This window comes from Mobula hypostoma, chromosome 7 (genome assembly GCF_963921235.1).
Source record: "Mobula hypostoma chromosome 7, sMobHyp1.1, whole genome shotgun sequence".
Taxonomy (NCBI): Eukaryota; Metazoa; Chordata; class Chondrichthyes; order Myliobatiformes; family Myliobatidae; genus Mobula; species Mobula hypostoma.
This window is the reverse complement of record NC_086103.1, coordinates 22,081,409-22,093,780: the sequence shown is the minus strand read 5'-3', so window position 1 is coordinate 22,093,780 and position 12,372 is coordinate 22,081,409. Positions and strand designations below refer to the sequence as shown.

At 42.4% G+C, this 12,372-nt stretch overlaps 1 protein-coding gene across 1 annotated transcript in view; it reads left to right on the top strand.

Annotated features, from left to right (window-relative positions):
• The window catches only part of ccdc69 (coiled-coil domain containing 69), a 53,787-nt gene that overhangs the window by 22,730 nt on the left and 18,685 nt on the right, over positions 1-12,372 (top strand). The window contains exon 3 of the mRNA XM_063052656.1: positions 10,937-11,148. Coding sequence (XP_062908726.1) covers positions 10,937-11,148 — 212 coding nt within the window. The remainder of the gene's footprint in view (positions 1-10,936; positions 11,149-12,372) is intronic.

Below are 12,372 nucleotides of genomic sequence, written 5' to 3'. Positions count from 1 at the left end.
GTTCTTGGTTCTAGGTTAGAAATGCTGCCAATTAATATTTCTATTTAAATAAGAAGCCCCATACTTTAACAGGGATTGCAACCCTTCTTGAGAGTGTGTGCCCAAATTAGCAATAATCTTGTAAAATAAAATTCTCTTACGTGCTGTGGTAAATCTGAACAAATATTCTCATTAATTAATTAGTAACAATAATTATGGACATTGATAAGGAAAGAGGATGAGTCTTATTTATCTACATGTATTCATTGCTTTACTATTAATAAAAGTATAACTAAGGTAGACTAAATCATTTTTGAAAACCTGTTCAAATTATTAACATTAATCTTAAAGACAATTGGAAAAAGAAAATAATTTCTAACTAGTATTGTTATTATAATCCTTCACTATCCAAATACTGATGGGTACACCAAGGTCTGTGAGGACTTCAAAATGTATCCTGCAGTGTCACGACTTCTTGCAACCTGGTGCCATACCGGTGTGTGACACTTCCTTGGAGAATATCTTGCTGCTCTCAGCTTCTAAACAAGTAATTTGCTGCTTCATTTGGCCGCAAAGATAACCGTCTATCTTTTTTATTATGGGTGGGGTTTAAAGAATAGAGGGGTGGCTCTGCATGCCATATGCCAACAAAAATTTTTGCGTGTGTCTTGTGTGCTCTAGAAGTGATCTTGTCAATTCTCGAACCTCCTCGTTTTTGCGTTCAATTCCTATGATAATAAACGGCATTCCAAGTTTTCCCAGTTGCTATCCGTTGGTATATTATGTATCAAGTTACCCAGATCCCTCTTGCATTGCAGAATTCTGCAATCTCTCACCCATTTACAGTAAATAACACTCAGCTTTATCTTTTCCTGCCAAAAGTGGGAAATTACAAGCATTGCAGCATACTCCATTTGCCAAATCTTTGTCCACTAACATAACCTAAATGTGTGTTCGTTCATCGTCAACGTCGATGAGGACCTCGACACCATTATTGATGGTGTTGAGACTAGCGCGTGATTTGGATTTAAGTGAGGGAGAGTTGCACAGCGTCAGTCTCACTCTCTCTTCCCAATTCCCATCTGGATCCAGTGGCAAGACAGAGTCGAGACGGCTGGAGATGGGACTAGGCGCAGTGGATGACCAGGACGTCTTCTGTGTCTTGTCCTGCTCTACACGTTCCACGACCTTGCAGAGACCGCCTTCTTGACCGTTGGACCTTCCATTGGTCGCGTCCGCTCAATCCGCCGGAGTCTGTCTTCACATGCTGGGATAGACAACTCCCTATCTCACCGAGGGTTTGAGACCCGTCGACTACCCTCACCTGGTTTAGCCGGCTTGTCGAAGCCGTTGCCCGGGGTGAGGCCGCTGTCGCATGAAAACAGCTATGGGGAGCCACAGGTGAGAGATGAGAGCCAGGTGGGGACCAAAGGTGGACTAACCACCTTGAAAAGGACGCGACATGTTCCCCCATTGGAGGTGCTACCCCTCCCTGACACCCCATACACATCAACATAACCTAACTATATTTCTTTGTAGTCTCATTACTGCCAGCTCAATCTTATTTGCCACCTCTCATTGTGTCAGCAAAAAATTTAGTAACCATAGCTTCAGCGCTTTCATCATGTAAAGTATAAAACATTGAAAAGCCATCATCATATGGCAATCCCCTCATTACACGGGGATGCCAAGATGGCATGCATGCCTTCTTGGACAATGTCTCCCATCCACTACATAATGTACTGGGTGGGCACAGGAGTACATTCAGCCAGAGACTCATTCCACCGAGATGCAACACAGAGCGTCATAGGAAGTCATTCCTGCCTGTGGCCATCAAACATTACAACTCCTCCCTTGGAGGGTCAGACACCCTGAGCCAATAGGCTGGTCCTGGACTTATTTCCTGGCATCATTTACATATTACTATTTAACTACTTATGGTTTTATTACTATTTATTATTTATGGTGCAACTGTAACGAAAACCAATTTCCCCTGGGATCAATAAAATATGGCTATGACACCTTGCCAGTCTGATGTGTGCCCATTTACGACAACTCTGTTTCCAATTAGACAGCCAATATTCTATCTACACCAAAACCTGGACAAGTATCTTGCGGGAACTATCTATTTGATATATTTTGTGTTTATTGAAGTCATGTGGAACTGCTTCTCCATAAGTGAACACTCTTGACATTTATTAAACAATTCTGTTATTATTCAAATATGCTGATGTTATGAAATGGAAGCTGTTATTTGCTGTGCATAAACTAGTTATGCACATTCCATTTTTGGGTTCCATGAGCTGTCTACTGGCATGATCTTATTAAAGAAATCAATCTGTGCCAATTTTTAATGGGGCTGAAAAGGCTGTTGAGCAAGACCCAAGTGGCAGTCTTCTGTTCTGTAATGGTGATACTGTTTGTCGGGGTACTTTCTTTCCTGCACAATGGCACAACCTTTCTTTGAGAATCAGTCAGATTATATATCACCGGCATATGTTGTGGAATTTGTTAACTTTGTCAGTAGCAGTAAACTGCAATCAATACATGATAAATAGAGAAAATAAACTGAATTTCAGTAAGTATGTGTATTAATTAGTTAAAACAAGTACTGCAAAAACAAAAAAAAAGTGACAATAGCCATCAATCCATTAGAAAGTACTCTGCCATCCTATCTTTTTTTTATTTGTTTCACTGTAGGGTGTGATACAGAGGAGAAACTAGAAGTGTTCCGATTGATATGTGACATTATCAACGTGAAAATTAGCCAGCAATTCATGGTGAGAAGACTTCTCATGAATTGTAAATTATCATAAGATGGTGGGTAACTTACTCCACCTGCTAAATTTGTAACGAAACAAAGTTAAACTATTATGGACCAAGTCTTAAATTGTCTTCACAGTGCACTGAAGGATCATGCTAGCGAGGCTGAAACTCATATTCAGCTGACAGGCTAGCGAATGAATGTTAACATAGAATATAGAACGACACACGCAGGGACAGGCCTCTCAGCTCACTGTGTTGCACTGAACTAATTAAACTAGTGATTAAATGACTAAATAAACTGATCCCTTCTGCATGCACAATATTCATATCCCTCCACTCTCTGCATATGCATGAGCCTCTCTAAGAGGCTCTCAAATGCCTCCTTGTAGCACTCCTGCCTCCACTGTCACCTCTGGCAACATGCTCCGAGCACTCATCACATTCTGTATATTTTAAAAAAAAACCTGCCTTTCCCACATCATTCCCCTGTTGGACATTCTGGGATGAAGTTGTTCACATAATATCTGATATTCTGGGGACAAAGACTGGGGGTGGTGTCTCCTGGGTTTGGAGGACATTCTGTCTGTGTATATGAGTGGGGGGGGGTGTTAGCTAGGAGGGTTGGAAAAGGGGGCTTGTTCTGCTGTTGTTGTGTTGTTGCTGCTTGTGTCGTTCTGCTGAACATTGTGGCGTGCTGTGTTGGGGTCAGAAAGTGTGGCAACTATTACAGGCTGCCCCCAGCACATCCTTGGGTGTGCTGGCGGTTGACGCAAACATTGCATTTCACTTAATGTTTTGATTTATTTGTGACAAATAAATCTGAATCTCCTATGAACTTGCCCCCACATTTTGACCGGGGGTTGGGGGGTGGGGGGGAGGTATCAGCTGTTTACTCCTTCAGGTGCCCCTCGCAATCTTGTATTGTAGTTCTCTTCCAAAATTGAATTCTGTTCAAAAGATGAAATCAAATTTTGGAGCACAACCTGTCTTCAAGTCTTTAGCTCTGTTAGTTTGAAAGCTATAGATGCTCTCGGTGGCCACTTTATTAGGTACACTTGTACACCTGCTCATTACTGCAAATATCTAATCAGCCAATCACGTGGCAGCAACTCAGTGCCTAAAAGCATCCAGACACGGTGAAGCGGTTCAGCTGTTGATCAGACCAAACATCAGAATGGGGAAGAAATGTGATTAAATGACTTTGACCTTGGAATGATTGTGGGTGCCAGACAGGGTAATTTGAGTATCTCAGAAACTGCTGATCTCCTGTTCTCCACACAACAGTCTCTAGAGGTTACAGAGATGGGTGCAAATAAAAGCAGAAAAGCATCCAGTCAGCAGCAGGTCTGTGGGTGAAAATGCCTTGTTAATGAGAGAGATCAGATGAGAATGGCCAGACTGGTTCAACGTAACAGGAGGGTGACAGTAACTCATCCATTACAACATTGGTGTGCAGGAGAGCATTTCCGAACTCACAACACTTCAAACCTTGAAGCAGATGGGCTACGGTTGCAAAAGACCACAAGCATACACTCAGTAATGACTTTATTAGGTAGAGAAGGTATTTAACAAGGTGGTCACTGAGTTTATGTAGTGAGAAAGGTGGCAAAGTTAGTTCACAATTAATGTTTCATCATTTGACCAGAATGTGACTTGATTAAGAGAGCAAAGCTTGTGTAGAGTTTAACATTTAAAAGAAGAATTAATCAGCTCACAATTACTAACAAATCAGTAATGTATTGCAGTGAATGACCAGAAGAGCTTTCTCTTTGCTATTTCATTCATTGATACCAGCAAATTTAATTGCTAATTTTGCACTATCGTTGTAGAGCATTAGATCTTTACAGAAAGTCTATTCTCTTAAGTTAAATGGAGTGCTAATGATCAAATTTCCTATGAGATCTTGGAAGCTGGTAGTGTCTCTAATGGGTACAGGCCTCTGCGTCAGCTGGCAGAGGAGAATTGTCTTTGAAAATTAATTTGTGACAGTGAAACTCAAGACAGCATTGCTGGTCACTTTCATTAAACTTTTTGTGTTCATTGCACTATCATTCTGTATAAATGTCTAACATTAAATTGAAGCTGATTCTACTTGCTATTATACTCTTTATTCTCAGTGAGTTTTGATTTTTCTGGTTTTCAGACAATGAGAATAATCAGACAGTACAATTAACAACAGAACTGGAAAAAAAGAATATTATTCACAATGTGCTGGAGGGACTCTGCACGTCAGGCAGTACCTGTGGAAATAAACTTTCCATCGGTGTGGAGTCATCATTCCTCTCCAAAGCTGCTGCTTGACCTGCTGAGTTGGTCCAGCATTGTGTGTGTGTTTTTGCTGGATTTCCAGCGTCTACAGAATATTATGTTTACGAAATGTATTATTTATGGAATTGTCTCAAACAGTAATAAATAGCCCTCAAAGGTAATACTGAAAACTACAGACTGTCCTTTTGAGTATGGAATCATTACTTTAAGTATCAGTCCCCTTAGATAAATATTTCCAGTGTCCTTTTTAATTTGACTTGTCTCAATCTGGGCAAGTCCAATTAAAATTTTTTGTTCTTTTGAGACACCATGTTTTAATTTTAACCAAAGGTGTGACTGCTGATTTCTCAAGCAAAAACTTATTTTCAAGATGGATCGTTATTCATTTTAAATGCATGTGAAGTTTTTAAATTTTAGAATTGCAATTTAATTTAAACTTAATGGAAGTATCAAATCTGATACTGGTTCATCACACTTATAGAGAGGTATAGCGTTTAGGGTAAGAGGGGATAATTTCAAAGGAGATGTGAGAAGTAAGTTTTTCACACACAGAGTAGCGGGTGCCTGGGATACCCTGCCTGGGTTGGTGGTAAAGGCAGATACATCAGGGATTTTTAAGAGATGTTTAAATAGGTACATGAATATGGGGAAAATGGAAGGATATGGACTTTGTATAGGCAGAAGAGATTAGTTTAGTTGGCCATTTGATTACAATACTAATATTATTGGTTCAGCACAACATTGTGGGCTGAAGGGCCTGTTTCTATGTTGTGTTGTTGTCTATTCATTGCTCTATGCTGTACAGTAAAATGTGTCTGCGTTAACAGCCAGTACACCGAAGGATATGCTGGGGCAGCCCGCTAGTGTTGCCACACCGTCCGGCACCAGTAAAATACACGGCAATGTGGCTGGGGTGGGGGAAGGCAATGTATAAAGATCACTAAATTAAATTTAACAGTCTGTGCCAGGACAGTGAAGCTTTAATAGAATCATGTGACAGCTGATACCTTTTGCTTTTCTGTATTTGATCATTTTCCGAGCAGGAGTAAATTTAATATGATCAAAGTACACATATGTCACCTTGTACTACGCTGAGATTCATCCTTTTGCAGGCATTCATAGGAGGTACAACGAAACACAACAGAGTCAGTGAAAAACTACACACAAATGAAGGTGGACAAGCACCCAGTGTGTTCTCTTTGCACAGAAGGGCAATGAGTCCCTATTCCATTGTTGTTTCAAGCAGCTTTCACTTCACAGTTTGTCCACACAGCAAGCCAGTATAAAGTTCCTTTCTGTTTGTCCATTACCCTCCCTTTTCTTCCCATCTTGTCCTTTTCATCTCCACAGCCTTCCCTTGATCTTGGGAGGTGAAGATTCTGAAATGGCCAATAACTCCATTTTGCATCAAATAATTACATAACAGTCCGTGTTTATATTGCCTGCTTAGTTTTTAAAAAGAAGTGAAACTAAGACGGTGCCAGAAGGTTGAAAATGTGTACAGAGGTCACGTGCAGCCTGCTGGCCGAGGCAGCTGGCACGTGTTTACGTTTTAGACTCTCATTATCACAACAACTGCAGACTCTGTTTACTCCTGTTACTTCACTAACCCAAACACATGGTGCAGCTCTCCGAATTGTGTTGATAGTGAGGTTTTGTGAGATGTACAGTCAGGATCAGCAGGAAAGCGAACTAATTTGTCCTATGGCTTGATGCGGGGGAAGGGGGATTTCATTGATATCTATCGAATATTAAAAGACCTAGATAAAGTGGATTTGGAGGGGATGTTTCCTATAGTGGTGGAGTCGAGGACCAGAGGGCACTGCCTCAGAATACAAGGACGTTGCTTTAGAACAGCAGTGAGGAATTTCTTTAGCTAGAGAGTGATGATTCTGTGGAATTCATTTGCAGGCCAAGTCATTGGGTATATTTAAAGCAGCAGTTGTTGGAATCTTGATTGGTAAAGGTGTCAAAGGTTATGGGGAAAAGACAGGAGAATGGGATTGATGGGGATAATGATTCATCCAGGATAGAATAGAGGAGCAAAGACAAGAGGCCAAATGTCCTCAGTCCTGTTCCTATGGTCTTATGGATGCTGAGTTGTAGAAATTTCACAACATAATATGAGGCCAATCAGCCCCTTGAGCTGGGGACAGTCTCCTGGCCGAGAAATCTAGTCAATCCCATCATCTTTTAACTGCGTAGCACTAATACAGTGCCAGCAACTTTGGTTTAATTCCACCAATGTCTGTCAGGAGTTTATACGTTCATCCCCTGCCCGTGTGGGCTTCCTCTGGGAGCTCTAGTTTCCTCCCACATTCCAATGACATGCGGTTAGTAGGTTAATTGGTCAAATGGATGTATTTGTGCAGCGTTGGTCTTGTTGTGCCGGAAGGGCCTGTAACTGCACTAGATCTGTAAGGAAATATTAAATCCTGCATATCATAATCCTCTAACTATTTTTTTCCACTGATGCAGAGACCTTGAGGACTTTCCTAGGTGTATTTCAGCATCTAAAGTACAAAGAGGGGTTACACTTGTTATGCAGGAAACTCAGGGTTTGAATTGTACAAAGCAAGCTCCCACAGCAATCATAGTACCAGCTCAGAGTTGGTGACATTGATTCAGGAGTTAAAATCAACTAAGATGGCCAGGCTTTGGCCAGAACCCTTCGCCAGGACCGTAGGGGGAAGGGGGAGAGGCCCTATAAAGAAGGTGGGGGGAGGATGGGAAGGAGAAGGCTGGTAGGTTCCAGGTGAAAAACCAGTAAGGGGAAAGATAAAGGGGTGTGGGAGGGGAGGCAGGGAGGTGATAGGCAGGAAAGGTGAAGAAGGAAAAGGGGAAAACACAATGGGTAGTAGAAGGAGGCTGAACCATGAGGGAGGTGATAGGCAGCTGGGGGAGGGGGCAGACTGAAACTGGGATGGGGGAAGGGAGGGGGAGGGAATTACCGGAAGTTGGAGAATTCTATGTTCATACCAAGGGGCTGGAGACTACCCAGGTGGTATATGAGGTGTTGCTCCTCCAACCTGAGTTTAGCCTCATCATGGCAGTAGAGGAGGCCACGTATGGACATATCCGAATGGGAATGTGAAGTAGTGTTGAAGTGGGTGGCAACCGGGAGATCCTGTATGTTGTGGCGGACGGAGTGGAGGTGCTCGACGAAGCGGTCCCCCAACCTGCGTCAGGTTTCACCAATGTAGATGCCTCTGCTCCTTCCCTCTTCAATCCTGATGAAGGGTTCCGGCCCAAAACATTGACTGATCGTCTCCACGGATGCTGCCCGACCTGCTGAGTTCCTCCAGTGTGTTGTGAGTGTTGCTTTGACCCCAGCATCTGCAGAGTATTTTGTGTTTACGATTACCCCTCAACAATCAGGCTTTCGAACCAGAGGGGGTGACATCACTCAACTTCACTCGCCTCATCACTGAACTGTTCCCACAACTATGGACTCAATTTCAAGGACTCTTCATCTCATGTTCTCAATACTTATTTAATTATTATTTTTTCTTTCTTTTTGTATTTATACAGTTTATTGTCTATTGTACACTGGCTGTCGACCCTATTGGTTCAGTCTTTCGTTGATTCTGTTCTGGTGATTGGATTTACTGAGTGCGCCCACAAGTAATTGAATCTCAGAGTTGTATGTGGTGACTTGTATGTACTTTGAACTTTGAACGTTGACTCTTAATTCCTCTCCATAGATGCTGTCTGACCCACTAAATTCCTCCAGCATTTTGTGTGTGTGTGTTGCTCTGAATTTTTCCAGCGTCTGCAAAACCTCTTTTGTTCGTGTTGTAGTAAACGGACTGATCTATCTGAAAGAGCAAGAGTAGGGGATATAAAAGGGGTGCAGTATTGGTTTAATGTTTCATTGTAACACACAACCTGCAACAGTCCACTACTGTTTTAATTCTAGAATGTCAGCCTGGATTTTCAAGTTCAATTCTCTAGAGGGATATAGACACTCAACTTTCTGGCTTTAGAGAAACAACATCTGACATCTGGAGGTTTAGCACAGCCAAAGTGTGGATCTTTGCTGGCAAAGCACCTATTGTAATTTCAGCATTAGTGGTTTGTGTGTGACATCTAATCTTTAATGGATGACAAGTGTTAGAATCTATATCCAAGAACTGATCCCTGGTATATGGGAACATGACTGAAACCTTTGTCTTTATCACTGAAACGTTTATAACGTGCCCTGCGATTCGCTGCTTAGTTACCATAACGGCTGGATGATTTTTTAATGAGAGGTTTGGCTGAGCACCAGCAAGCTGCTGTGCATATTTAGAGTCCTAAAAAAACCACAGAACAGAATCAGGCCCTTCGGCCCACTTAGTCCATGCTGAACCATTTAATCTGCCCAGTTTCTTCGACCTGCACCCGGACCATAGCCCTCCATATTCCTCCTATCCGTATACTTATCCAAACTTCTCTTAAATATTGAACTGGCATCCACCACTTGGACTGGCAACTCATTCCAGCCTCTCATGACCCTCGGAGTGAAGAAGTTTCCCCTCATGTTCCCCTTAAACATGTCACCTTTCACCCTTAGCCTATGACCTCTAGTTGTACTCCCACCCAACCTCGGTGGAAATAGCCTGCTTGCATTCACCCTATCCATACCCCTTATCCCTCATTATGTGTGTACCTCTATCAAATCTCCTCTCAGTCTTCTACATTCTAGGGAACAAAATTCTAACCCGTTTAATCTTTCCTTATAACTCAGGTTCTCCAGTCTCAACAACATCCTTGTAAACTTTCTCTTTACTCTTTCAATCTTGCTTGCACCTGTCTTGTAGGTAGGTGACAAAACTACATACAATACTCCAAATTAGACCTCACCAACATCTTATGAGCTTCAACAGAACATCCCAGATCCTATACTCAATATTTGATCTACAAAGGCAAATTTGTCAAAAGGTTTCTTTGACATAATGGGAATTGAAAATAATATCAATTAAATAATGACATGTTGGCCCATGACCTTATCCACTGCAACGATTTCAAGACCATAAAACTAACATGAGACCACTCTCAGGTTGGAGCAGCAATACCTCATATTCCATCTGGTTAGCCTGCAACCTCACATTAACATTGATTTCTCTAACTTCTGGTAATAGCGCCCCCTCCCCCCGCTCTTTTTCAATTCCCTATTCTGGCTCCCTATTTATCCATTCCCTTCCCTTCTCCTGCCTATCATCTGCCACTGGTTCCCCTCCTCCTTCCCTTTCTGCCATGGTTCACTCTCCTCTCCTATTAGATTCCTTGTTCTTCAGCACTTTGTCTTCTACCTATCACCTCCCAGCTTTTTATTTCATCCTCTCTTCCTCTCTCCCTCCCTCACCTACCCACCCACCTACTACCCTATCAGCTGGTTTCACTTATCACCTGCCATCTTGTACTCCATCCCCTCCCCCCCAACCTCCTTATTCTGGCCTCTTTCCCCTTTCCTTTCCAGTCCTGATCAAGGGTCTGAGCCGGAAACACTAACTGTTTATTCCTCTCCATAGATGCTACCTAGCCTGCTGATTTCCTGTAGTATTTTGTGAGTTTCATTTACTTATTTATGTAGAGATACAGCACGGAATAGGCCCTGCTGCCCTTCGAGTCACTCAGCCCCAGCAGCACCCAACAACCTAATCATGGGACAATTTATAATGACCAATTAACCTACCTGGTACGCTCTTGGACTGTGGGAGAAAAGGAGAGCACCCAGGGAAAACCCATGAATTCCACAGGGAGGTCGTACAGAGACTTCTTACAGACGGCACCAGAACTGAGCTCTGAGCTCCGATACCCCGACCTGTAACAGTGTCGCACTAACCTACAGGCTGTGATTTTCCATCTGTTAGAATATCTAGCCTTTACGCTTTCCAGTACTAAATAATTGTATTTCTTCCCTCTCTCTTTTTTTTTTCAGCTTTGCCTGGAGCTGCTTGTAATCTGCTGCAGGGGGCAGAGACTGTCGCTCTGGAACTACATGAGAAAGAGGTGGAAAGGATCAGGGAGGAGCACGAGAAGGAACTTGCACAACTCAGGGAAGACCTGTGGTCAACGCACAACACGGAGAAGCAACAGCTTCAACATCTCCACACAGAGGCCGTTGAGAAACTGAAAAAGGACCAGCAAAAGGTATGAACCTTGAAAGCAGGATAAGTGCTGGCTAATCATTTCATTTTTCAATAAGTTGTGACTGATGTGCAAGTGGAAAATGGAGGCCGAAAAGGGTGTACTCTCTGCTCAGTCCCCAAGGACTAAAATTTAATTCGGATAGTATCGGAACTATTGAGCAGGACGCACAAGTGCTGGAGGAGCTCAACAGGTCAGGCAGGCAGCTGTGGAGGGAAGTAAACAATTGAATGTTTTGGACTGAGAACCTTCATTATTCCATAGCTGCTGGCTAACCTGCCAAGGGCTTCCAGCATTTGTGTGCATTGAGTAAAGCCGATTTGTCTTACAGCAGGCAGAGATTTGGGTGCTGTGCAGACGGAGCGTTGTGATTTCTGTACTCACTTATATCAAATGTTTCTATGAGAGAAATTCTGGGTGATTGAATATTTGATATGTAATCTGCCACTGTAAAGACAGAAATGGAGTTTTTTGGCGTGATAGGTTTGTTGCTAATCACAAAGGGCAGCGTGATGATGACCCAGTTAATCTGATTGAGAGGTGAATACTCATCAACATACTGAGAAATTCCCTCATGAATGTGTGCGGGCACATTGGAGCAAAGCCATCGGCCAGACTAGTTAAATCTAGGCTCCCACCAGTTTCCCTCGCATGCTTTCCCCACAGCTGTTTTGTGCAGTTCCGAACAATCTCAAAGCCTCGATTCTCCAGCTATCCCGTGGTTCTAAGTAGTCTGTGTGCAGCTGCCAGGCCTCAGAAGGTGGATCCTGACATCCTGACGTCCTGCCCTAGACTGCCCTGATGCCTTTTGACAGCTCACTGCTACTTAAGGCATTCAATAGCTTTAAAACTATTATAAAAACTATTCAAATTGAGTTAAATAATGAAAAAATTAGTATGTCAAGAAACAAAAGTTAATAGACATATACTTAAGACAAAAATAAAGCAATATAGATAAAAGAAAAAAAAGCTTTAAACTGCTATCTGATGGTTTGGTATCTGAATCCTAAGATGCTGACTCTCCTTAATGCACTGGAGGCCTCAATTCTCATGAAACTTACGGGGTTTGCCAGAAAACATATTGTACAATTGTGTAAATTCTTTTCAAAACTAAATTTAAAACGTACTGAAGTATTAATTGGAATAACATGCAGAGGTTTTGAAAACCTACGAGTCCAGCACCTTCAGGGCACACTGAATAAACAGTGTTTTGCCATACCTGCATGT